At 42.7% G+C, this 26,633-nt stretch overlaps 3 protein-coding genes across 11 annotated transcripts in view; 1 reads left to right on the plus strand and 2 right to left on the minus strand.

Moving 5' to 3' along the window:
* RPS6KC1 (ribosomal protein S6 kinase C1) overlaps nt 1–2,745 on the minus strand; it is a 92,333-nt gene extending 89,588 nt beyond the window's left edge. For 3 of the 4 annotated variants that reach the window (XM_074579466.1, XM_074579463.1, XM_074579458.1), the window contains exon 1: nt 2,570–2,745. In XM_074579466.1, the coding sequence (XP_074435567.1) occupies nt 2,570–2,674 (105 nt within the window). In that variant the 5' untranslated portion in view covers nt 2,675–2,745. The remainder of the gene's footprint in view (nt 1–2,569) is intronic. The other variant, XM_074579462.1, reaches the window with a different exon arrangement.
* On the plus strand, nt 2,127–26,210 carry ANGEL2 (angel homolog 2). 6 transcript variants are annotated; one of them, XM_074579473.1, is made up of 12 exons: nt 2,141–2,386; nt 3,307–3,469; nt 6,795–7,031; nt 8,944–9,377; nt 11,522–11,775; nt 13,125–13,194; nt 14,124–14,545; nt 15,508–15,634; nt 16,303–16,363; nt 17,833–17,996; nt 20,906–21,056; nt 26,147–26,210. In XM_074579473.1, exons 3-12 carry the CDS (start codon nt 7,012–7,014, stop codon nt 26,208–26,210), a joined length of 1,767 nt encoding a protein of 588 aa, XP_074435574.1. In that variant the 5' UTR covers nt 2,141–2,386; nt 3,307–3,469; nt 6,795–7,011. The 6 variants fall into 6 exon arrangements, with proteins under 6 accessions (XP_074435568.1, XP_074435574.1, XP_074435569.1 ...); XM_074579467.1 differs by lacking the exon at nt 26,147–26,210 and having other exon boundaries at nt 2,127–2,386; nt 20,906–21,405; XM_074579468.1 differs by lacking the exons at nt 2,141–2,386; nt 26,147–26,210 and adding an exon at nt 2,799–3,211 and having other exon boundaries at nt 20,906–21,405.
* VASH2 (vasohibin 2) overlaps nt 21,674–26,633 on the minus strand; it is a 36,964-nt gene continuing 32,004 nt past the window's right edge. The window contains exon 7 of the mRNA XM_074579474.1: nt 21,674–24,191. Within this exon, the coding sequence (XP_074435575.1) occupies nt 24,122–24,191 (70 nt within the window). The 3' untranslated portion in view covers nt 21,674–24,121. The remainder of the gene's footprint in view (nt 24,192–26,633) is intronic.

A 26,633-nucleotide genomic window follows, 5' to 3' on the forward strand; every position in this document is an offset into this window, starting at 1 on the left:
AACATAACTCATTAGAGTGTTAATTGTAATTGGTAATTGTAATCTTCTAAATGATCTTAACTTTTATTAGTGGCCTATATATTCAGATATCATTACAGAACGCTCCTTGTATCACAACTTGCTGATATTTCTTTCTGTTCTTTAGCCTTTAGAAATGGATATAAAAAAGCCAATATTAATTTAATCTTGTCTGCACTTACAATTATTTCACAGTTTACAAGTACATAAAATATATATTCTTTGCTATAAAAACAAAACCTTTAAGAAAAAGATAGAAGAAGGACAGACCACCTTCACACTCAGAAGAGACTGCATGGGTAGTTGTGCCTTCGGGTCAGATGTTTACGACACGCTAAACAAATACTTTCTCATCCATGATTATTAATCTATCATTATATTGGAACAGAAAGTTCCTTTAACTTTGTTTCACAAAGGATTTACTCATACAGCACTGAAAGGAACCAGAAATCTGCACTAGCACATACTGAGTACCCTAGATCTCAGCCAGAAGAGTATTCAGCACCATGGGAAGATACACCTCACTTTTTTTCTGGCGGTCCCCCAAAATACCTGAGCATCAGCAAATACAGCTGTAGTGCTGTGATATCAACCATGTAGCCAGATCACTGCAGGAGCAGCAGAGAAGAGCAGGAGGAGTGAAAAAGGGAGGGGAACAGATATGTACATTGAATTACTTTTAAATCATTTTGCTCAGCATCTAGCTAACTCCCCAAATCCTCACTTCAAGTACTATGTCACAGATTACCAGATAGAGCCCTACTGAAAAAAAAGTTATTCATAAATACTTCTACATTTGTGAATCCAAAGCATCCTTTGCTGCATAAAAGAAATATTTTTTCACTTTGGGGATTTTAGATATCAAAACACACGGAAGAACTAATGATCTCTGGTTAGCTCAGTTTAATTTGGAGAGTTCACAGACTGATCAGCTCCTTGCTCAGTACTAAATCCCACACAGTCAGCACACGGCCTGATTCTGCACCGCCTCGCTTGGAAAAGCACCTGCTCATCTACAACTTATGGGACATGAAGAAAGAGTGACAGTCCTCACTACTCAGCTACAACTTGGTTTTGAACAATTCTGCATAAACAAAAATAACACAGAGCACTGTAAGTGGCTTCAGCCAGTAAAAACAAAGCCACTAGAATAAAATAAGCTGAAGTCTTGGCTCATTCCTATTACTTCCGATTGCACTGGCACAACTTTTAAAAACACACACAGACACTTAGCCCATCATGAGCTACTGCAGAAAGATGCGATGGCACTGTTTTCCTCCTCGCCTCTGTCTCAGGAAAGGCTTTCATAGGGAAAAATGACTCTTTTTTTTTTTTCCCCCTCTTAACAAATACTACATTTTATTAGACTAAAAAGAATGTTCCAACATGTCCCATTTTTGTGTTTGGTGGACTTCTATGCATATATTTGACAAAAAAGAATTAAAAAAAATATTTTTAATTTCAGAAGTCACACAAAGTGATCACAGTCAAACAACCCAAGTGCTACAATATATATACACATACAGAATTCTGTATTCTTTGAGTTAAGGGAAGGATGCATATAAACATTCATTGCTGTCACAAGCAGAACATCTACAGCTGCAGTAACTACAAGATGACAGGTCACTAAAATAAACCCTGTCCCTCCGTGACACTTTCTGATCCTCTCAATATATCCCACCATACCTGTGACCTGAACTCCCACTCCTCGTGCGTCTATCTCCACGTATTTACTTACACCCCTCCCTTTTTGGCTGAAATAGGAAAGCGGAGGAGAAAAGAAAGCAAGAAATTTTCCTAGAGGAACAGAAGCTTTCAGCAAAACTAGCACCAAGACAGCTCTTACAATACTGTGATTTGCTTCAGCATTCCTCCTTCTCCTACTAGGCCTCTTTTATTCATCCAGACCCTCTTCTGCCCAAACGGCGTTGTACCCGGGGCAGAGGTAGCCCTTAAGGAAGGGGCTGTTTAAACACTCAGTCCAAACAGCTCTGCGCTTCCAGCGTAGGCGTGCGGCGCCTACACACTCTGCTCCCTCATCTTCCCCCCGCAGCTGTGGGGCAGGCGGGAAGACACAAAAATCCCAACCTATCAGAGGGATTTGGGGGAGAAGAGGTGGGGGGAAAAAGAAAGAAATAGAGGGTCGTCTGGCTTAAAGCTATTCTGCAACAAACAGGAAAGAAATTGACAGTTAATTGCAAAGCGCGTTTGAGGCAATTACAACGTCAGGTGAAGCTGCAAGTTTGCAGGCGGGGACCGAAGCTGAGCTCAGGAGAGGCCGCCGTGTCCGGGCCTCCCTCGCCTCCCTCCCACCCGTGTCCCTGAGGGGGGTTTCCACGTCGCGACCGGCCCGGTCCGCGCAGGACAGGTGGGATTCCCCAGGAGCCGGCCGGGCGCAGGCTCCGTTCCGCAGGCAGCGGGCGGCTTTAAAGACCGAACAACGGGCATGCCGGGGCGCGGGGGCCTGAGCAGGCGAGGGGCCGGCCGGCGGCGGCCCGGGCAACCGGCAGGGAGGAGGCCGAGGCCGGGGCCCGGCCGGGCGCTGACTCACCCGCGCCGTGACCTTGTAGACGGTGTGCCCGCGGGGGTGCCGCCGCGGCTCCGTCACCGTGTAGAAGCGGGCCAGGTCCCCGCCGCGCTCCCGCGGGCTCAGCATGCTGCCCACCCCCTCCCTCCGCCACCGCCGCCGAGCCGGGCCCCGACCCAGGCGGAAGCGGCGCCCAGGAACGCCCCGCCCCGCCCGGGCGGTGCCGGGGGCCTGGCCGGGCCCGCCCCGCCCCGCCGCCGTGAGGGAATGCCCGGGTGTTACCCCGGGGGTCTGGGCCGTTCCGAGCGGGGCCTGGGCGCCGCAGCCCCGGGATGCTGGATGGCCCCCGGCCCGGTCGGGCCCTCTCCCTCCCTCCCACACCGCTTCCAGTTGTGGGCTTTGAGTATCCCCAGTCCCTAAGAGGCGTTTGGGATGTGGCCGCCCTTTCGGGAGCCTGGAAGTCTGCAATGGCGTGGATGAGGCCGAGGTGTCATGGTCAAATCGCCCGGTCCCGCTCAAGGCGTCCTGTCAGGGCAGGGCCGTGAGGGACCACAAACACAGCCCTCCCGTGGCTTCCACAAATCTGTCATAAGACCTTCCACAGAGCTGGTATGCTGCTTCCAGCGGTTTTCCGCAGGCGATTTTAAGATACGCTGCCCTAAATCTGTAAGGCAGAAATGACTCACAGATTTTAAAGAGGAATGTTAATGGCAAAGCGAGTTCAATAGTTACTGAATTGCAATGTTTCATGTCTTCTCCAGGTTCTCTGAGCTGTGCCTGGCTTCCCCCTGCAGATGGGCTCTCATCTGCCGAACGCTTTGGTGCGAGCAAAGTCTGCGGGGTGTGAGGTGCACGGCTTTGGTCCAAAGGAGCACAACGTGGCGATGCACGACCTTCTCTTTTCATGGATTCATAGGATTACAGGTACCTTCAGCCACTTGGCTGAAGTGGGATCTATTCCAATGTAGATCTATGTGAACACACATCACGCTTCAGATTATATGAACTGTTAAGGTTATTTTCTTTTTTTTTTTTTTGAATCACGGTGTTTTAATTCACTTAATAGCAGCTGTTAAAAAATCAGCTTTTCATTACCAGGTTATTAATATCTCTGACCTTATGCAGGTTTTTGGCATAAAGAAAAATACTTAATCGCATTTCTCTGTAAAAGATGCTAGCGTCTTGTCCTGAAGCTCATGGTAAACAAGTGTCTCCTTTGAGGATGAATGAACTGCATCATGAATCTTTACAACATTCCCCATGACAGCTATATAAAGCTCTTCTCTATAAACACATTCATTTTCTGAGTTCTTGATCAGATTCACTTCTACAGATCTGGAAGGAAAAGCTCACCTTTGAATCCTTCTAAGCAGTTTTGGTGTGTCACTGTTCGTCAGTACTGACGGAGTTTCACCTCTTCCTTATTCCTAGCAATTACAAGATTACTGTTACTCTTAATTTGGACACTGCCCTCACTCAATTCTTATCTCATTATAATGGGAATTCCAACCTGTGTACCAGAGGGGTTAGACAGAACGATCTCAAGGACACTTTTTTACTCTCATCTTCTCTCTAGCTTTAGCTATAGGAAACTTGCAGCTATTCAGATGTAGTGGCATCACATCCAAAAACCAAACAGCTGCTTGAAAACACACTTGCTCAAGAAAACAAGGAACATTTTCTAGCATGGTATACTAATTACTTGATATGACATGCAGCTCGTATAACCCTCTAGTGTAATAACATGATTAGACAACCAGTTCTGGTATAAATTTGCTTATGAAATAGCACTTGCTTATAATGTCTCATAAGATGTGGTAGTTTGGAGGTTTTAACGGTATAAATAGAAACCAATGGGACTGAAGCAATCATTGACTAGTCCCTGATGAATTACATAATAGATCTCATTTAAATTTCAATAGCTAACTCATGCATCTTCCAAGGAATAAATTCCATCTTGAAATGCTGTCTAACTCAAAAGCTGCAGTTTGGTAGGAGGAGGAAGGAAGAAGCACTAGGAGTAGAGAACAAAACAGAGAAGGGTGTATTGCAACTGTATAACTCCATAGCTGAACCAAGAATAGCAATAAAAATGATCAGATACATGGAATAGCTTCCCCATGCAGAACAATGGAGTAGTCTGAGACTTTTCAGCATGGAAGAAGGAATAACACGAGGGGATACGATAGCGGTCCACAAAATTATGAGTGGCATGGAGAAGATGGATGGAGATCGATGGATGCAGATCAAGAGAGGTGATTCTCCTCCTCTACTCTGCTCTTGTGAGACCCCACCTGGAGTACTGTGTCCAGCTCTGGAGCCCTCAGCACAAGAAGGACATGGACCTGTTGGAGTTGGTCCAGTGGAGCGCCACGAGGATGATCAGAGGACTGGAGCACCTCTCCTAAGAAGACAGGCTGAGAGAGTAGGGGTTGTTCAGCCTGGAGAAGAGAAGGCTCCAGGGAGACCTTATAGCAGCCTTCCAGTACCTGAAGGGGGCCTATAAGAAAGCTGGGGAGGGACTGTTTGCAAGGGCATGTAGCACTAGGATGAGGGGCAATGGTTTTAAACTAGGGCAGGGTAGGTCTAGATTAGACATTAGGAAGAAGGTCTTTACAATGAGGGTGGTGAGACACTGGAACAGGTTGCCCAGAGAGGTGGTGGAGGCCCCATCCCTGGAGACATTCAAGGTCAGGCTTGACGAGGCTCTGAGCAATCTGGTCTAGTTGAAGATGTCCCTGCTTACTGCACAGGGGTTGGACTAGATGACCTTTAAAGGTCCCTTCCAACCCAACACATTCTATGATGATTCTATGGACTGTTCAGTCTCTCTTAACACAAGAACCAGAGATCCGTGAGGCTGGTAAGAATGAGGTCACAAAATTAATAATAATGAAATAGTTCATCGCATGAGTGCTAGACCTGCAGGACTCTTGTCAAAGAATGTTGCTGATGTAGAAAGTTTGCAAATATAATCACCTGGGGGAGAGAGTCACTGAGGGTAACTAAAGAGACAAACACATCAGGCTTAAATCTGCTGAGCTGAAAACAGCTAGAGGCAGGGAGAGTATTCACTTGAAGTTTGCCCAGCCCCTGCACATCTCTAGGCATCTGCTGCTAACTGCTTTTAGAAAGCAGGAAACTGAGCTCAGTGGACCATTGATCTGAACCACCACGGTTCTGAACCACCACTGCACTTATGTGCAGTATAATCAATCAAAACATCGCTCAGTGAGTCAGTAGCCTCCATTCACGGGGGAGTTTCAAAAGCCCAAATGACTCACAAAATACTTGGCTTCCAGTTACAAATCAGAATTTGGGGATGCCCACGTTGAAGAATATCTCTTAACATCGTATAGCCAACCCAGATATACAAAATAATAATCAGAGGATAATAAACAATCCACAGTTAAGTGTTACTAGCTTATTAAGACTTTCCTAGGTCAAGGCAAGAAATAATAACAAAATTGAGAAGAGAAACAATTTGCATTGTATTAATAGGTTAATCTTTTACTTATCTTCTATTTTCTCTGTTACATAATTAATTCTTATGCTTATCAGGACATCTTCCTTTTCCTTAAGGCTTATCCTAAAAACCCCCAAAGCTTTAGCCCCTCCCTTTTTCCAGCATCACTACTGATATTACTATTATGTAAAAACCTTTAAAGTGACAGAGTAACTCACGTGTCTTAGGCAGGTCAAAATACAGAAAACAACTGCATTCCATGGGAAGGTTCCCTCTGCTCCTAAAAATAACAGCAGTTGTTGTTGCTATAGCTATGGCTTACTGTCTTCTATCGTACAGATATATCTAATACATAAGAATACTTCAAAAATATAGAAAAGAGAAAATTACCAAAATAACATAGGTTTAGAAAATATAGTTGGGAGATCTTTTACTACTTGGGTATGATGGAGTTAGCAGCTTTGCTCTGCTATTACATTGGGAAGAAACTAATAGATGGGCATTTTTACCTTTGGCCATTAAGTTGTGTTCAAGAAATAAAGACACAGAATGGATTTGACACATTGCCTAACTAGCACACCCTGAACGTAACTGCGTTATTCCAGCTTGTCTCCCCTGCCTCTCCTGGGAAAACTCTGAAATTATTGTTTATTTAAAGTCACTCATATCAAATGAGTAAAAGGCATAGAGAAACAGTATTTTAGCTGATTACAGTTCCTGCACCGCATCTGCGCTATTCAGCACTATCGTATTTCATGTGCTTTGTACTGCATTTCCTTACAGGAAACGGAGCCAGCGTTTACCCTGTCCTCAGAAGACCTCAAGAAAGCGTTTCAACCGCATATTCAAGCATCACGGACAAGAGCAGGAGAGGATTGTTCATGCAGCTGTAGGCAGCGGCGGGTCGGTCCCCGGGGCCTGCCGGGCGGGCAGCTCTCCTCAGCCTGCGCAGGGCAGCCGGCGCTTCGCAGAGCCTCTTCGGGTGCATTTTAACCTGCAAATGTTAAAATTCTGCCTCAGGTGAGTGGGCTTTGTTTTTCTGCACACAGTAAACGTGGTGCTGCCGCCCTGAAACAGCACCTTGAAATACACAGTAGCTCTTCCCTGAGATACATCAGACCCTCCGGGGACACATGGTAATCCCAGGGAGGAGACTGCGTATGGAGACCTGCTGCATTAGCACGGTGTTACACCCACTTAAAAGAACCACAAGCCTGACATCGAGCGGCCCGCAACCGGCTGTTACCGGGCTCTGGCCGTCCCGCCCCGCCTGGCACCCTGGCCCAAGATGGCGGCCTGGCTTCGGTGCCGGCCTCTCGCCCGCATCACCTCCGGCCCCGGCCCTTGGACTACAAGTCCCAGGAGCCAGCGGGCGCAGCGCGGCCACCGCCCCTGCGGGGTAAGCGGAGGGCCGGCCGGCAGCGCGGTGGGGGCGGCGGGCGGAGCTGGCGCTGCCCTGGGATGACCCCCTCTGGGGGCGCGGGGGTTGTGCGGAGCCGGTAGGGGGGCCCCCCTGGGCCGGACCCGCCGGCAGGTAAGCGGGGGTCAGGGGGTGCCGGACCTCGGCGCCGTCTGAGGGGCTGTGGGGCGGCAGGCGGCCGTGGTCCCGGCGGAGGCCGAGGCGGCCTGTGCGGGGGCTCCCCGCGGCTGGCGTGGACCCGGCGGCCTCGGAACCGCCCGTTAATGCACGGCCCGGAGTCCCAGCCCGGGGCGGGAGGACCCCGGGGAGCGGCCTGGCTGCGGGAGCGGAGCCCTCGGCCCGGCTGGGGGGGTGGCTGCCGGTCGCTTGTTTTAAATGCCCGCCATTAGCCAGAGCAGGGCCGCGGTAAACAAAAACAGAGCGCGGGCGAGGGGTTTTCCTTTGCCAGGTGCAGGTGGTTGTGGGGAGTCGCTGGCCTGGGGCTTCCTAAAAAGAAGGGAGTCTTTCTCAGTGCTTTTTCCTTAAAACAGGTGTTTCAGGATGCCTTTGTAAAGGAGCTGTGCCTCCTCCTCTCAGCTCTGTCTCAAAAGCCGTGGTCCCCGGCGGGGTGTTTTGTTTATGTGTCTGTCGAGCTAATTGTGGTGCATCGTGGTGGAAGGTGCTGTTTCAGGACAAGCTGGTTTTGCTGAAAGTTGTATTTAGGCTTATTTGCTAGGCTGAGTGGCAGCTAGGAGGTTCTCACTTCAGTTCAACTTCAGGTGTACCAAGCTTTGATATCTTTTGTCTGTAACCTCAAAATACACCATCTTATTTAAACAATGAGGAAGCTGTGGCAGGTTGATGTCACTCAGCCTTCCTTCCTGCGTTTCTGTTGAGACTCAGATTTTATTTTTTTTTTCTGGAAAAAAGAAAAAAACCACCTTATTTTCATGGCTTTAATCACTACACTACAGTTTTCCCACAAATAAGAATACAAATTTACTCTGTAAGCTGGTGCCAAATGTGGCGTGAAAGTTAGCACATCTGTTTCCCTCTCTTGTTGGCATTGTGGTTTGAGCCAAGTCAATGGCTTTTTAAACAGATTTCTGACTGCTAGAAGGAAAGTGGCTTACTGATTCCTTTCAAATAGCCTTATTATAAACTTAATGCAGCATGCAAGAGCGACCTTTTGTAAAGGTCATTACACTGAGCACTTGAAAGATCTGATAGTTGAATTCAACAAGGCAGAAAATAAATTGTAAGTAGTTATTCAGATGGATAGAGTTTGAAAATTAAATGGCATTTGTAAATCTGAAGGGGGAAAAACATACAAGATTGCTTTCTAAGGTTCCACATTTAGGTAAAGGTTTAAATATCTTGTATATATCTAAAAAGGTTTGAATATCTTGTATGTATTAACTTGTAAAGAAAGAATACTTTGTGTAAGTCATGACCAGGATGACTTACATGCACAGTCTTCTACGGGTGGGTGTACATGTGTGTAAGTAATGAAACTTATGCTTTCTTTGGTAGACACTCCATGCTGCCCCGCCATGTGCAGAGGCTGGGCAGAGACTGGATCGCCCACCGGAATGGTTCTCAGATACTTGCCTTGAACAGCCCAGTTTCCAACTGTATGAGATGGGCCGGATGCTATCCCTGGGCCTCATTTCCACTTCCTGTTCCAGCTGATTTCTCAGCAAACTGGAGAGTTCCTCCATTTCTTGGACCTTGGAGACAATTTCAGAACTCTAATTGGCAGCTTGATAACTTCATGCAGAGTTCTTGCTTTCACCTACCTAACCCCAGTATGAAATCTGAGGGAGAAGAACCACTGACAAAGAAGAGAAGACTCAGTGGCCAGCATGATACTTCAGCTCCTGAAGAAGAAACAAACTTCTCTAATCAGAAGGAAGCATTATGTCTTTCTGTAGCACAGAATGAAGAAAAACATAGCAGCAAGAAAGGTAAAAGATGCTCTTTGCTCAGTTTCCTTGTTTATTTGTAATGCTAAACACATCTAACAAGTTATAAGCAATATTACTTGCACCTCTTGAGTTGCTGTTTTTCTTGGCACCTCTCTCAAGAACACATCTGTGTTTGAAATGTTAAAAACTTTGTAATGCTGTTTAGTCTGTAAACTTGTATTCAGTGCCGTCAAACAGTCTGCCGGAGCTTGGTTCACTTCACTTGGTGGTAGAACACAGTCAGTTCTGCAAGGTCTTGCCCAGCTAGGGAGTCCTGGGCTTGGTTCAGACAACTCTGTCTTGGGTGTCTGTTGCCAGATCAAGCCTGTTAACTTGGGAACTCTTTTAAAGCAAAAAGATTGAGCTAACTTGCTGTAGGGCTGAGCTGGGCTGGCAGCTGTATAGCTTCATTCCTTGTACCGTACCTGAGCTCATAAGCCCTGCTGGACCTCAACTGGCTTCTTTCTGAGCCAGTTGAATTATATGTGACCTAGATAACTGGGACTTAATGGTGTTTGCCTCCAGTGTGATTGTGTGGTTTTGTTTGTACAACTATTCTGCTACTGGCATGTTAGCAAGTTTTGTGTCAGACCATGACTGGCAGAGCAAACAGCAAATGCGCTTATCCAGATAAATACAGTAAGAAATGCAAAGATGTCTACCCAACTCAGTAACAGAGTTTCATGAAACTTGGAAGTGTCTACTTCAGCTTATTATGGATATAGTCTTCTACATAGTATCCAAATGTTTTACTGAGTATTGTAGATATTTACAGTTTTGTCTGCTGTGAAACAGATAGAGGGGCACAGTCAAAATTGGTCCCCTCTTGCATAAATCACTTCCTTAACAAAATAAACTGGAAGTTGTATTATGACTGAAAAGGGTGACTGATGCCATCAGCATCCCAAAGGGACTTCTGGACATAAGGCTTAGAAGCATCACTCATCTTCAGGAGGTGAAGGAAGGGAGTTTGCTCTGTGCCTTTATTGCTAAGTCCTCTCCCAATCCCCTTAGCAAGTACATTTTGACATACCTTTATCTGAGAGTAGTTAATATTGTGGTCCTTCCTAGTTATCTTTTGTTTGCATATTGTAAGGTGACAGTAATTAAAGATACCTGCTAAGGAGCAATGCAGCCTTTCTCCCACTGTAGAAAGAGTACTTAAAGCCTTGCTGTATTCATTGCAAATACTAGATAAAGTCCTGAATAATGTAAGCACAGTGATGAAATTTACTACTCAAATAGGGCAGATATTAACAGCTATAGCTGCAGTCTGCCACTAGTTCATTACGTGGATAACTGGATCTCGGCATGCTCTCAGATGAATTGGGACATAAAGGCTGAAAGGCATCTTTGTTCACGAGTTTTGTAGGTGGAGAAATACATATCTGAAAAGTAATTGGACGCTTAATGATGGGCAGATATATTCTTGTAAACTTTGACATAACGATACTAACAATAAGTGTGAAACTAGGAATGCCAGAAGGGCGAAGTAATCCTTTTCAGAAGTTCTTGGTAATTCTGAGGCTTATTAATTTTTTAATTCCGCAATCTCACTGAGGGAAATCAGGTTCATTATCTGTTTTGGGACCCCTGTAATTGACACTGTTGCAACTTATGGCTGAGTTTGTCAGACTGCATACAATCTAGAGGCGAACCTCCATTCCTAACCCCTTGTTAGTCACGGATAGAGAGATCAACAAGATGCCCATATGCTGCCCTGAAGGGTGTATCCCAAACTGACATGCCCCATCTCCACTGAGGGGGTAGGGCAGTGGCACTATGTCAACAGCCTGGAATTATCTTACCAGTTTGACAGCCTTTCTGCAGGGAGCAGCGTGGTATAGTCTGTCTGCAGTAATCTACTTGAAACATGTCTGTTTCCTAATTTCAAAGCAGTTGAAATCCAGGGCATATGATGGTTTTGTGCTGTGTTTTGGGGGGTTGTTTTGTTTTGCTTTTTACTGATGCTTATATAAATTTAATCTTAAACAGAGAGTCTATATCACTGCTAATCAAATAAGCTTTTAGCATTGCTTAAGCAATTTGAAAGACAAATAGTTGTCAGTAGAATGATTTTGAAGAGCAGTAAGAAGTCATATGGTGTATTATGTAACTCTTTTTGCTTCATGTCCTTTTAACAGGAACCATCAAAAGACGCTGGGAATATTTCTGTCAGCACAGTAGAACAATGAAAATCTTTGAAAATAAAGAAACCAACCAAAGCAATACAGAAAGTGAGGCAAAATTTGATTTTACAGTCATGTCCTACAATATCCTCTCACAGAATTTGTTAGAAGATAACTCCCACCTGTACAAACATTGTAGGCAACGCTTATTAATCTGGACGTACAGATTTCCCAACATCCTACAAGAAATCAAACAGCTGGATGCAGATGTGAGTAGAAAATGAACACATGGATATTTCTTAAGAACTGATAAACTGGAGTAGCAAATTGTTGCCATTCTCTATTTTGAGGTGGGCTGTCGAGTGAATCCAACTGAGCTTTTAGTTCTGTCATGCTTAATGGTAGTTTTGATCTGTGCTTATTCAGCTAGCGTATTCTGTGCCGTCTGAATTTACAGCTAAGCCAGACTCTGCGGTACATGTCACTCATAGTTGTTGGTTTTGACCAGAACTTCCTGGAATGGTCTTTTTGACGTGACTTTGATGTTCTGATACCCTGCAATTTTTTTATAATTCAAACACCTTTCTTCTTCACATAAGTCTTTCTCAGTCTGTGCCTAAAGCACACTTGAGTAGAATGCTGTAAATAAGGCATTGAACATAAGAACAGCTATACTTGCATAGGCCAAAGGTCCACCTAGAGGCACTCTGGTGAGGATCTACCTGGTGCTGTTAGAGGTAACAGACAGTTCTCCAGCATGGAAGGCCTGGAGCCAAAGACAGCCCCTCTAGCAAAGAGTAGTTCAATTCAGGGCACTTGCTAAAGCCTGCAGAGCCACACAACGCAGCACTGGGGTAATGAGGTGATACCTTTTATTGAGTCATGATGAGCAGCTGCACACGGACCCTCATAGGTGCAGGTGCCCTTTGTGCAAAGGAATTTCTTGCTATAGGACATAGACTTTTAACTGATTCATTATTTTGAACTTCAACCTTAAAGTGAAGCAGAGACTTCAGAATATTGCCTGAGATTTGGTTGTCCTTTGAGACCTTGAATGAGTTTGTGTCAGTCTGTTGCCGCAGTTCAGCAGGCAGTGCTAACTCACTACCCTTCAGGAACTCAGTCCTTTGTCAGAGTCCCAGGGTGTTTGTAAATCTGTGTGTTACTGCAGTGCGCAGGGAGAAGGCTCCAAGATGCTTAGAACTCTCTTAACGGAGTATTTTGAGGTTAATCTTTGGTTCAGATTGTCATAATATGGAAACTTGCTGTCCACACTGTAGTTAAGGAAGAGTGTGTCCTTGGCCTCTGCTCTGGCATTTAGCCCTCTCCTAAACTGCTGAGAATGTATTAGCAGGTCACTCTTTCAATTAAATTTGATTTCACATCTGAAAATGTATGCCTGTCTGAGAAAGGGTGGGAGGATTGGGGGCCCTCTTGACAATCTTAAGGAGCATTTTCTATAGGAGAGTGAATCCTTTTGTGGGATTATGGAGGCAAGAAGCCTCTGAAAATTTTTTAATTTTTTTTTTGTACCTGTACAGACTGGCCAACAGAGATATGATCTGCTAATATTTTGATGTGCTTACTAATATCTTTTAATTGCAAACTTTTGTCTTAGGTACTTTGTTTACAAGAAGTCCAAGAAGACCACTATAGAACAGAGATCAAGTCCAGTTTGGAATCCCTGGGTATGATGAAACTCTTATGACCAATACATTGTCTTCTCCCCCACCCCAGTACTATTTTCCTCAAAGACTCTCAGATTATAGAATCGAGTCTCCTGCCATCACATGCAACAATATCGTGTACCCCCTTTTATAAATTCATCAAGTGCTCTTTTGAAACTACCTTAGTGTTTTCTACCAGTATTCCTGTTGGATAGCTTTTCTAGGGGATGTTTTTTCTGGCTTGAAACCTTCCAAATATCAGCACTAAATTTTGTCCGTGGTCAGTTTATATTCATTAGTTCTTGTACTAGTACTATCTGATCACTCCGCCATGTGAATTTACGGAAAGGGACATGCTGCTAGTGGTGTGATTCCACGGTGGTTTGAATGGATACTGTCATTTGATAAGTGTCTTAGTTTCCCTGTTGAAAGCTTGCCTCTTGCTGCTAAGTGGATAATTACATAATTTTGTAAATATGTTTGAGACCATTGTTCTATGAATCATTTTAGACAGTGATTCGTGACTTATAGTGATTATTGCTTTTGATTGGAATACTTCACTGATATTATTCCTAAACCATTGTGGTAACATCCAGAAAAAAGCTCAGTACACAAGTCCACCTTTGTGTGACTTGTGGGGTTTTTTGTTACTTTGGTTTAGGTTTTTTTCCACATGAGGAGAGAAGAACATGCCTGGTATCTTAAAGTATGTAGATGCTTACACATCACAAAAGGTACTAGACCAGGTTTCCTGCGGTATCTGAACTGAAGCCAGACAGGACAGAAAGTCTCTTGTGTTCACTTCTCTATGTGAACTTTACATAGACTTTGGTACTTCAGACTGAGTGTTGACTACCATGTGAGAAAAGTAGCGTGAGGCTTTTTCTAATTAAAAAAAAAATATTAGTACAATTTTTTTTTTGTTATGTTTTTAATTGCCTTTCTTGCAGGGTATCACTGTGAGTATAAAATGAGGACGGGGAGAAAACCTGATGGCTGTGCTATTTGCTTCAAAACTTCCAAATTTAGCCTGATCTCATCAAACCCCGTGGAATTTTTTCGCCGTGATATTCCACTCTTGGACAGGGACAACGTTGGACTTGTGTTGCTTTTGCAGCCTAAATTTCACTGTACAACTAATGCTGCAATTTGTATAGCCAATACACATCTGCTATATAACCCAAGGCGAGGGGACATCAAACTGACCCAACTTGCAATGCTCCTGGCAGAGATTGCTAGTGTTGCCCCTCAGAAGGATGGCACCTTCTGTCCAATTATCATCTGTGGTGACTTCAATTCTGTTCCTGGTTCTCCATTGTACAGATTTATAAAGGAAGGAAAGTTAAATTATGAAGGACTTGCTATAGGGAAGGTAGGTAGGCTACGCATTTCACTTCTCACCAAAAAAAAAAAAGTTAATGCTGATTACAGAGAAATATTTGAGTTGTGGTAGCATGCCATAGCTGGGCTTGTATTATTTCCATTCACAAATCTTAGTGTCCTTTACACAGAGTATATTAGCAGTGCCTTACAGAATATTGTATCTGCTTCTAGCATTCTGAAATTAAAAACTTGCAAAGAAATTAATTGTTCTTGAAAGGTAGTTATCTGCAGGATGATTGTATCACTGTGGTTTAAGTGTCCCAGTCTTTAAGTAGGATAAAATAACTACTGAAATACCTCCTGTGCACTGTACAGAAAGATGACTCTTATTTTAGATAAACTTTGAATTACAGTGGCTAGAATAATTGTAAAAGCAAAAATGCAACTAGATGCTGAACATAAACTGTTTCAGGTTGGATTGTTTTTTGTTGTAAGCTCTTGTATGTAGCTGTTGGATGTGTCAAATGCTACTTAGTAGAAAGTAAGTGGAGTACCTACAATGAGAAAACGTGATAAAATAGCCCCACTGGTGTTTGTTGTTAGCGGATAGTTGCTTCAAGCCCTGCTTTGACTTGACTTGCTCCCAGAAGAAAAGCATCATGAAGCATCTGCTAGGGAGCCGTATATTCTCAGTTCTGTTCTGTTGCTAAAAGTGTTCTTGGTAGTCTCTCAGCTTAGTGTCACAAGAACTAGCTTGACAAATTGGATAGCTGCAAAAAACTTGATATGAGTAAACAAAGAGGGTGTCCATAAGAGGTGTTACTATTTTTACAGAGATTTGACAAGTCATTATAAAAGATTTATTCTAGGGGGGTGGGGTGGTTTGGGTTTGTTGGGGTTTTTTTTTTTTTGCTTAAAACTTCATAAAAAAAAAAAAAAAAGTCCGCTCATTTAAATTTTATTTTTTTAATCAGATTTCTGTCTGAAAAAAGCTCGTGTTGTCTTTCTTAGGTCTCTGGACAAGAACAGTTTCCAAGGGGACAAAGAATTTTATCTATTCCAATTTGGCCAAAAAAATTAGGTATTTCGCAAAACTGTGTATATGAAATTAAACAGCAACAAAAAGAAGAAAATGCAGGTCAGTTTCTAGGTCCTTTGAAAACATGATTCAGTTAGCACTGAAAAACAGAAGATCTGTTCTAGTGGGGGAAAAACAGAGTCTTGAGCTTGCAAAACATCCTTGTTGGTCTCATTAGAATGTAAAGTTATTTACAAATAAGTAAATAATAATAAATAATTTACACATAAGCATTTGCAAATTTGAATCTTTAGAAGATTAATAGCTAGAAATTGCCATTCAGGAGCTGGTGCGTAATATTTAAACTGCTGTGTTTGTATCCTGAAAGTCAGTTGTGCTGTGACTGGGAAAAGACAGATGTAAGAATGCAGCACATGTACCTGGCATAAACCTACATTCTGCTTCAGTGTTTATGTATTATAGTGAAAACGCTTTATGGAACAAGTGGGAAAAGCAAGTGATTCCTTGCTGAATATTATTACATCTTTCATCCACCATTATTTCTTTGACAGCAAAAACAATTTTAAATGAATGGGACATAATTCAAAAGAGTCTTTGGAGGGGATCTTACTAATGGAACAGAAGAATTTAACCCAGCTTTGTGAATTGTATCTTGCCTGCTGCAAAAAATAAGTGTACTTAAAGATATTATTTTCTGTAGCTCTTCAGTATTGGTCTCACCTACATCCTGTTTTTAAATGTAAATTGAATGCATGTTTGTTTTGCAGGAGAAAAATTGGAAGCAGCAAAACTGGACGACACTCAGGAGGTCATAATAGCACCTGAAAAGTATGTGTTTGGGGGGAAAAAATGGAAGGCTTTGACTGGTTCCTAGTTTTGGGGGTCTGTTTTGGTTTTAGACCAAACTTTTATCTGATTCCAGACATGGATACGATATGCTCGCCCAGCCCAGTCTGCCTATCTGACAAAAAGTGATCTTCCATTTAAACATGAAAAGGCTGATCAGACAGAAAAGTCTAAAACTGGAAATAGTGAAGGAGTGTGTGTTCCTTCTTGTTAAACTGAAGGAGGAAGTCACCACTAGACTGCTGAGAAGGAAAATGTAACTGCTTTTTCAAAGGAAGAATATATTTGCATTTACCAAACTGGTAAAAGCATATAAAGTAAGGCACAGAAGAAGGAAATTGCCCCAACTATGTATGTGTCACATCAGGCTTCAAGTCAGCCATTTCTTATCAGAAATGAGATCTTGGTATCACTGCAAATAGTTATAATTCTTGGTGATCAAAAAGTTAAGTAATGGCATTTCTGAGAAAAGTAGTAGATAACAAGACAGGAAGCCCTATTCTGTGGTGTAAATCCATAGCGTGACATGTGTTGGACGCTGCTTGCAGGATTTTTTTGTCTCATCTTAAAAAGGATGTTGTGTATCAAGAGCAGAAATTACCACCCTTCTGTGTTGTACCAACTGGCATGTTTGTTGGCCTTCTCTAAGGCAGGCAAGTGACGTGCTGATATTTTCTTTTTTAATTGCTTGGTTTTTAACCAGAACACGCTGCAGCTCAGGTTTAACATGCAGCCATGCAAGGTGAGGCAGGTACAGCTGAGGGATGCATCATTTGCAGAGCTGATGGGAGCAAATGGCTGAGAGGGAGAGAGGAGTTCTTTTGCTCAAAGATGCGGTTTTGCAGTTTACTTTCAAGATAGAAGAAGTCGGTGAGACAAGATGGGCTGAACTGAAGAGGAAGAGACTGACAGATGATGGGGAGAGGCAAAATGGTAGCCTGAGCAGAGGACAGAAGATGAGGCTTAGCCTAACTTGAAAACACTCAATAGCTTTAGTTTAGGGGAGAAAGAAAAAACCACCTAGAAGTCTTAATTTCTCTGTATGCTGAAGGGCTTGGTTAGATGAGTTCATAGTTTGTTGCTTTCATGTAGGCTGCTGTCATGGACACTTCTACCCATGTGTCAGGGAGAGATTGCTGAATGAGAACATGTGTAAAATCTTACAAAGTGTAGATGGAGGTGAAAGCTATGTATATTTAAAGAGTCAGTGAATCCAGTTTTGATAAGCTCTTAGGTATCTACCTTTTACTGAAAAAGCTGTCTGCATTTTGCCTACTACTTTAGGCTACTAACATAAAAGGCTATGGGGTTGATTGCATGAGAGAAATTCAAATTTCCCTATCCAGATAATTCATTTTGTTTATAACCAGGAACTATCTGGTATTTCTTCATTGCTTGTTCTTTCTGTGAAAGACAAGAAAACAATATTCTTTTCTTTGATTCCTGTTTAGGTTGTCTTCAAAATTGCAGCACCATTTTAAATTGTCTTCGGTCTATTCTCATTACTTTCCTGAAACTGGGATACCAGAAGTAACAACTTGTCACTCCCGAAGTGCTGTCACTGTGGATTATATTTTCTATTCTGCAGCAAATGATGATACTACTGCCCAGCCAGGTAAAGAAACCAACTTTTAGTTATTTTTCACAAATGCTAAATGGGAACACGTGGATGCTGTTCTAAGGGAAATGCAGTGATAATTTAATCCATGTGAAGTACCTTGGCTGTTTTGTGGTAGTGCTCCAAGCATCAGCTCTTGTCTAAGAAACATGGTTGGCGTTGTCGACTCACCACAGTTGGACTTGTAGTGTCACACAGGGCAAACTTTTTCACCTAACTGAACGCTCCTGTAGTTGCCGTCTCAGCATGGAGACAGGAGCTGAGGCTACAAAACCACAGCAATGTGAGTAGCTGACAGAGAGATACCGCTGTCAGTAACTCATGCGGGACCTTAGTGGCCGGACCTACAACAAAGCAGTATTTGCAATTATCTAATCAAAAAAAGGTGAACGGCAATATATGATGTGCATTAAAGCTGATAAATTAACTGTTTCTTAGAAAGTTAATTTTCAGCTAGTCTTGATGTAATATCTGTCAAGTAAATGACCCTTGTGGCCTCTGCTCCGACATCAGTCGCTGGCACATGCCGCGCTGTCGCTCTCTTGATTGCAGTTGCAGCTAGAACTCACCAGATGGTGCAAGAAAGACACGGTACCTCTGCGGGTGTATTTCCGGATGGGTACCAGGCCGCCCTTTACTGTGTTTGTGCTCTTACCGTGGGTACTTCTGAGCAGTGGGCTTTCCTTGTCATCGTGAGTTCTGTGGTTTATGCCAGCGTCGGAGGTCATGGCACAGTGCAGTGCTACCAGATACGTGGCTCTGCAGAATTCGGAACAAAGAAACATGGATTCCACTCCAGCTCCCACTGTAGATTGCAACCAATTTTTACTAATTAACACTGTATTCAGTATGTGAAATTAAAATGCCACCTTAATCTCTCATACCTTGAGACTAGGTTATTAAAATTCATTGAGTCAATGCACGAAAGTGTCATTTGTCATAACATGCACAGTAAGTCCTATCTTAGTGTAAAATATCAAATACAAAAGCTTCACAATACAGAAATAAAAGCTTTGACTGAAAAACTAGGGTATGAGAAGTATCTAAATAACTTCTGAATGCTGTGTGCTTTAAGAGAGTGCTGTGTGACTTCAGAGCGCATCCCTGTGCAAAACTTAATCCTAGTTTGCCTGCTTATGTATCTTGCTGCACCATCGTTGCCCCAGCAGTGCTATAGCACTTTTTTCTTTCTGTACTCGTTTTTCGAATGGATTCTTCACCCCACATTAGAGTACAGAATGGGACCAAACTTGAATTCTTCAAGTAGTGTAGTTCTTATTCATTGGTTCTTAGAAACTAAGTAATAGTCTGGATTTCCAGTTTTCTGATGACCTGGGCCTCTGTGTTAAAAGTTGTCAAAGTGTGACAAGTGAGTATTAAAGGTGGTCTAGGCTGATTGATTGCCCTTTTCCACTTAAAGGGGTTGGTTGGTTTGTTGTTGTTTTGTGGGGTTTTTTTAAGTGTTCATAATTTAGTCTGTGTCGTGCTTACCTGAGTATTTGGTTTGGTGTTCAGGATTTACTGTGAAAGCAGGGTTCAGTATCTACTGTAGTCCTGCAGGACTCACGTTTTGCTGGTTCCAGAGTGCTCTGAGCTGACATTAATCACTGCATGCAGACCAAGCTCTCTGTAGTAACAAACTGCTCCTTTGTAGACAGGCAGGTGTTGTGCCAAATGATAAATTTGGCTGAAGAGACAGGTGGATGCATGCTCTAGAGCTGCCGAGGCATCTTTGCAGTAAAAAAGCTTTTCTTCAGAGCAGCAGTAAACAACTGCTGGGTTGTCAGAGGACTGGAAATGGAGTGAAGCTGTTGAACTATCCAAGAAGTTTAATGGTTGCTGGATAATCTTTTAAAATATGCCTACTGGTAAGCCAGTACCAGGTTCAGCCAGCAAGTTCTGAAATTGCTGATCACTTTCATACAGCAAATATTTTTGTTAAAGTTACAGCTGCCATTTGTGCTGGTCCTGAAAGCACTTGACCTGCTCAGTATAATCTTTACGGTCTGAAAGCAGTAGCGAATAGTCATCTCACTTGAGTAGATAGCTCAAGAAGTCTTAAAAGTTTGACATGTCACGGGAGGATCTCATTCTCGATGGAATTTCTTTACTTGAGTTGGAAAAAGCTTGTAACTCTTTGATGGTTTTCTGGGTTTTTCTTTTCTTGTTTTTTTTTTTTTTTTTTGAATGAGGACACAAAGATTTGAAGTATAGTGTAATAAGGTGTAGTAATAGCGTGGCTGTGCGTCATCTTTGCCTCTTCCATGAGCAATGTGGTGTTTCTTTGGTGTGTGTGGTGGGGGATATTTTTGTGTGTGGTTTTCCCTTTTTTTTTTTTTTTTTTTGGCAATTATAGAAGGAAATAATGGAGGACGATCCCTTTCTTATGATGAATAGTTAGGAAGGGAAATGCCAGAAGGCTTTCATCCCTCATCCTTATGAGCAAGAGTTCCTGTATGACTTGCCTGCTGGAAAGGTGTGTGCTTGAGGATGCAGAAATAAAATGTTATGTGAACCAGTAGCTTTCAAAAGATCCTTAACTTTGCAAGCATCAGCTCTGTCTAGCTATGCTGTTGTGCTAAAATACAGGACTGGATTGTGTGAGGCTTTTTTGGGGGAGTTACAATGAACCTTTCTACTTCAGTTTATCTCTCTGCAACATGGAGGGATAGTATCTTTCTGAGTATTTTGAGCTCTGTTACAAGCCCTGCTGTGATAGTGGAATAGTAAACAAGAATTTCCAAACCAACTTACTGGTGTTTCTGCATGGAACAATAACAATTTCAGATTATTTCTGTCATACTGTTTTCTTCTTTCTTCATATGCATGAATGTGTGATTATATTATTATTTTTTTTTAGCCCACACTGATGAATGTTTCCACTTTTTTTTTTTCTTTTTAACCAGGAGCTGAGGATTCTTTTCACGGAGGTCTGAAACTTCTTGGCAGGCTGGCACTTCTAACAGAGAAAGATCTTTGGACTGTTAATGGTCTTCCCAACGAAAACAATTCTTCTGACCACTTGCCATTGCTAGCAGAGTTCAGACTTATTGAACGGTAATATCCAAAGGACTTTTTGTGTGGGTAAAGTTACCTTCACCTTCTCTCTTCATGTGATTGTTATTTTTTTAAAGGTTAATTCAAGCACTGCTGGTCCGGTTTAAGTAAGTTTGCCTGCATGCTGACGTGTTAGTGTTGTGTAAAGTGACTTTTTAAAGAGAGTTTTGTTTTTTTAAACATTTAAATTACTTTATGAAGTCTTTAAGGCAAAAAGAAAAGATTTTACATTAGCTTCCTCTTTGATAATGAAAAACATCTGCGCCAGTCTCAAAATGGCATTATTTTTCATGACAATGCTGTAAATGGTTTTTATTGTAAATCATAGTAAAATGGATTATTCTCTGACAACTGGGTGCTTCTTCAACCAAAAGGGAGTGAGTTTGTGTGTGTATCACACTTTATAATGAGCTGTCAGTAATGTTTTACTACAAAGGTGCTCTGTAGACACTTCTATCTAAATACTTCTGCAATGGCATTTCCTCAGTTACCTAGAGTGGAGTCACTGCGGAGGCTGCAAGACTGGACTTCAAAAGGAAGAAGATAGCTTTGCAGGCAGGCAAATATTTAGATGTTTAAAATTTACTTCTTGCACTTCTAAAAAACACCCTAAGTCATTAAAAAAAAACAACTACAATGATATTTTATTGAAGTTTCATGCTGTGCATAAACATACAAGTGATTAAAAAAAGTCATGCATGTTTTCTACGCTCTTTGACCACTTTGCAGTAATTTAGAACAGTCACTAGAACCACAGTTAAGACAAATGCTATTATAAGGAAGTTTCAAGAGAATACTTCATCTGAACTTCAAAACAAGAACCAAAAGCAGTTTGTCACGCACCTCTACAGCATTAAAAAGTTTCAGTATAAGTTAGAGGGTAAGAAAAAAGAACTCAAGTTGTGCTGGGCAATGGTAAAAACTATATAGCAATCACCATTACTTGAGCAGAAGTAAACCATGGTTTCATAGAAAAAAAGCGTGCAACATATCAGATAACCTTGTGCTATAGGATACGGCTGATCAAGGTAAGTTTTTTCACATCATTTTACCCATGAGAAATCTAAGGAATACATGAAAAAAATTATGTAGGTCACAAGACACTGAGCAGCACAAAGTTTAAAACAAACTCTGCAGCTGATGTCGAATTACACAAGAATTTCTACCAAAAAAGCATCTTCCCTCTTCAGTTTCACCCCTGAACCAAAAAAATTCCTATTGTGAACCCAGGAGTGGAAAAGTTTACAGAAAGAGGGATGGGAAAGGCCTCCCTGTAATTGATATGGTAATCTTGTATAAAGAAGTATAATACATTTGAAGAGTCTTCTTTCTAGGCCTTCTGAAATCTAATTAGTAGAAAGTCTTTCACTGGTTGTAGAAAGTTGCTGGGTCTCGGTGTTGTCTTCCTGTCCTAGGTAAGTGAGATTCATTGACTTTTTTGAGCAATGAGGTCTGTGCACAAGCAATCGTCTCCTCCTGTATTCGTTCAATTGCTGGCTGGCATAAGTGTTCTAGGAGCTTAAATCATTCAATTTGAGTAAGCATTATTGTCACTGTGTTACAGTGTCCTGTCTTCAGCGAGATCCCAAAAAAATACAAGGCCCATGGCAGTATCATCTATAAGCACAGCACAAAGGGTAGAGGCTGGAGTTGTACATCAATCCAGTTTCTATTTAGGCACCTAATGAAATATTTTCAGGAATGCAGCACTTGAATGCTTCCAGAGAACTTCACTAATGCAAAGGGTGGACCCCAATGAAAGTCTTACTGCGTCACTTGAGAACGCTGCTGTCCATCACAGGTCCTCAGCTAAAGTCTTAGAACAAAAGGACTGAGCAGGGAGGAAGCAGACAAGCTTCACGTACAATTTTAAGTTATTGCTGACGTTGTTCCAATACAACGTCATTGTTGTCCATACACCTTCCTTATGCAGGTCTGACTAAGCTGTTTTTACTACAACACGTATAGGAAAAACTCCCTACAGCAGCATGGCAGAAGGCTCACTTCAGCCTGCGATGTCTGATCTTAATATAAGATGTCAAGGCATCACCATCTGAGACTGCTCAGCCTTTCCAAGAGAAGGTTCAAAGTTACACACAAACATGGCAAGAAAAGCGTGTGGACTCAGGTGAGCAAAGCTGGCGTTTGTGCCATTATTCCAGGAACACATACGAGAAACAGACAGACTAGTAGGTGAACACTTGTCTCTACAAAACAGCAATCTCTACAGTTTGTGCTTCAGCAGTGTAGTCCCAGAAAGACTAAAAGCTTGTGACAAAGTATAAAAAAATTCTGAAAATTTAAAAATTCATTATATATTTTAAAAAAACCCAAAACCTCATATCTTGCCTAATAAGATGTCAGTGTTTAAGAATACACTTGCATATTACTATTACTTAACAACTTTCAGCAACATGCACAAGAAATAATACAGGTGGCAGTAAAACATCCAGTGCTGTTTTAATACTACCAGAAATGCTGGGAAACAGTACGAATTAGTTACAAAACAATAATACTGACAGTTTTGCATATCTATTAAGTTTAGTGAGGTAATGTTGATACTTTAAAAATTCATGCCACTTCTGCACTGCTTGTTTTTATTGCTGAATTAAATATTGAAACTGAACATGATTTTTATTTTTTTTAACTGCACTGCACCCCAGCACATCTTAACACTAAGAATATGATTTCTTAGTTATCCCAATGTTACTATCCAGCACAATACCCAAATTCAATTAATAATTGTACAGGGAAATCATATTTGAAGAAACTCTCACACCACTGGAGTCACCTGCTACATGATGGAGGTAAAAAAAAAAAAAAAAAAGTCTTATATCCTGGTAAACATAATTTTAGGTTCTCTTCACTTATGCCTCTTCTATGAATTGAAATAAAGTAAATACTGCCACCAAAAAAGAGTGTCCCCCCCTTCTATTTTCTAGGTAAAACTTTTATAGTAAGAGTCCACAAGTTAATAAATAGTCCCATTCCTTTTTCCTTCCAACGGAGTGCAGGTAAAGTGCAGCGGGAAGCACCAGGCAGCCCTCTGTCCGCGTATGGCTTTGTTAGATGCGGAGCTGGTAGCCTACCTCGTTGAGTGTAGCCAGGTCTCCTTTCTTGTCCACCACCGCAGGCCTGCGAGCAAAGGAGGGAAGAGGGCGCTGCTCACCAGCAATCCCACACTGCCATGTGGGAGCAGAGAACAGTTGTCAAATCAGGAAGGGTTCACTTCAAAATAGGAGTGACTAGGTCTAATTTTCTCATCGTAGGCAACAATCCTGCTGAATTTGTCACGTGAAATAGTGTGACTGAACTACTCATGTGGGTTGCCTCTGCAGCCAAGCACCAGCAAAGAACAAGTCGTCCCATCCTGGGGTCTGTGATCTGAGGCCGGGAGAGCCCCTCTCCCTCCCGCTTGAGAGGGGGGACTAAATGAGTAGCTAACGCTGGACGCACCCCACTCGTGACAGGACTCTGGCTTTTAGAATAACATGGAACCTGCTGAGAGCAAATAGGCAAGGCCTCTCAGACGGCCATCACGTGTTATGCCTCTCAACCGGCCCTTTCCTGTTGGCTAGCTCTGTGCAAAGGGCTACAGCCCACCAAACAGAAAACACAAGTTGAACTCCCTTCAGCCTCCAGGCATCTTATGTTCTGGTACAGTCCAGCCATTCCCTTGACTGATTACACCCATGCCGTTGGGTCATTTAAGAATATCAACAACTCACTGAACCAAATGAAACCTTGAAAGTGAGCAATCGGCCTCTCCCTATTTAGCAAGCAATGGAAAAGCTCCTGCAACAAAGTTGTCAAAGCGAAACAATCCTACGGATTTATAGTCTATAGAAGGGTCTAATCTGAGAGCTTATTCCAGGCTTTTAGCTATTTTCACACAAAGCTGTATGTTTGCTTTTCTAAAGAAAGATATTGTTTAAAATACACCTTTCTCATAGTAGACTCTACAGCACATCTGCTTCGCTGCAGAAACACAGCTAGAGCCAGAGTACTATAACATGAAGCTGGTAATGGCCCCAGTGCTTTCCTACCACTCCTCAGACCCAGTTTCCAGCTCTTGCACTTACTCTTTGCTCGTTATGCAGCAGATGTGACCCATGAGTTTGCACACACGAGGCTGACACTTACCTCCTCGTTGCCGAAGCTGCTCTGGCCAGGTAGAGACAGCGGGTGGCCCGCAGGCTGTGGGGTCAGGGACAAGCCCTGCCCTGCCTGTGGTGCCCTGCTGGGTGCACGCACCAGTCTAAGAGCTGTACCACTGCCACCCAAAGAGGTGGGCACCTACAGCTTACAAATATACACACATCCATGGGTGGCAGGGCCTCAGGAATATTTTTGAATTCTTTGATTCAGTAAGTGATTTATTTATTTATTTATTTTTTAAGAGCAGAGCTGCTAACACATCTCTGATGAGAATTTGCACAGCATTTGAGAGCTGGGAACTTTGTTACGGACAACTAATGCTCTTCCGCCTAATCGCACGCTGAATGCAACCAGGCTTTTTGCCACTTATCCAAGCACCTCTATTAATAACCCCATCATCCTCTTTGCAGTACTGCCCCGCACCCTGCCTCGTGTTTCTCTCAATTTGTAAGTGCTTCACAGGAGGGAAGGTGTCTTCACTGGTCTCTGTCACATGCAGGAAGGGATCGCACCTGAAGAAATCATACAACAGTTTGGATTTTTCCACTTTATTCCTTCAGAGCAGATGGGATTTGACTGGCCAATAAACAAGCTCCAAGCTGCATCCCTCAGAGCTTGCGCAGGAGTCAGAGACCAGCGAGAGATGCACTGCATGAAATTTCCAAAGTGTCCTTCCATCCTTCCTCCCTCCCTCAAATTTAGGGATCCTCTTCCCTTCCCACCCTTTATCTCCTTCCCTCCCTTTAATTTAAGCCAGAATATGATTTTAATTAAAGCACGCCTGGATGGTTCTACCTTCTCTGATTATCAAAAAGAGAGATGGGGAGTCACTGCACGCCCATGGAGATGTGCCCATTTCCACTCCATGGCAATTCTCTAGCTTGTAGCTACAGACAGACTGTCCTCCATAAGGTTTCTTTTCATGGTTTTAGGAAAAGGATTTGTTGGAGCAGAGGCACTGCAGCCTCTATTCACCTTGGCTGGCAAATGACCTGACGTCAAACATCCCCTCTGAAGTGAGGGATGTCTGCTGTACTGGCCCATCCGATCGCACCTCCTGTCCGAAATGCTGTGACGAGGAGCAGGTGAATAAGCTGTGCATAGCTGCTGGGTACACAGTATTCATAAGCTGCCTGCAATCGATCTGCCTGATTTTGCACATCCTAATATAATCTAATATCATCCTGCCCCCTTGTACATCCTAATGTACAGGGAGTAACAGAATTTTCCTTTCAACAGTTAAATTAGGCCAGAAGCACACAAGGCCAGTGTTGCTATGACACTCAACAGAGCACACATGTGTTAAGCCTCAACATGAAATTTAAAGGAAATAGATCTGGTGAACTGACATTTAGGAGCAGAGATTGCTTCAGGCTGCTGCATGATGCTCTGTTTCAAACTCTGATCAACTCTCCCAGA

The sequence above is a fragment of the Larus michahellis genome, chromosome 3, assembly GCF_964199755.1.
Source record: "Larus michahellis chromosome 3, bLarMic1.1, whole genome shotgun sequence".
Classification (NCBI taxonomy): domain Eukaryota; kingdom Metazoa; phylum Chordata; class Aves; order Charadriiformes; family Laridae; genus Larus; species Larus michahellis.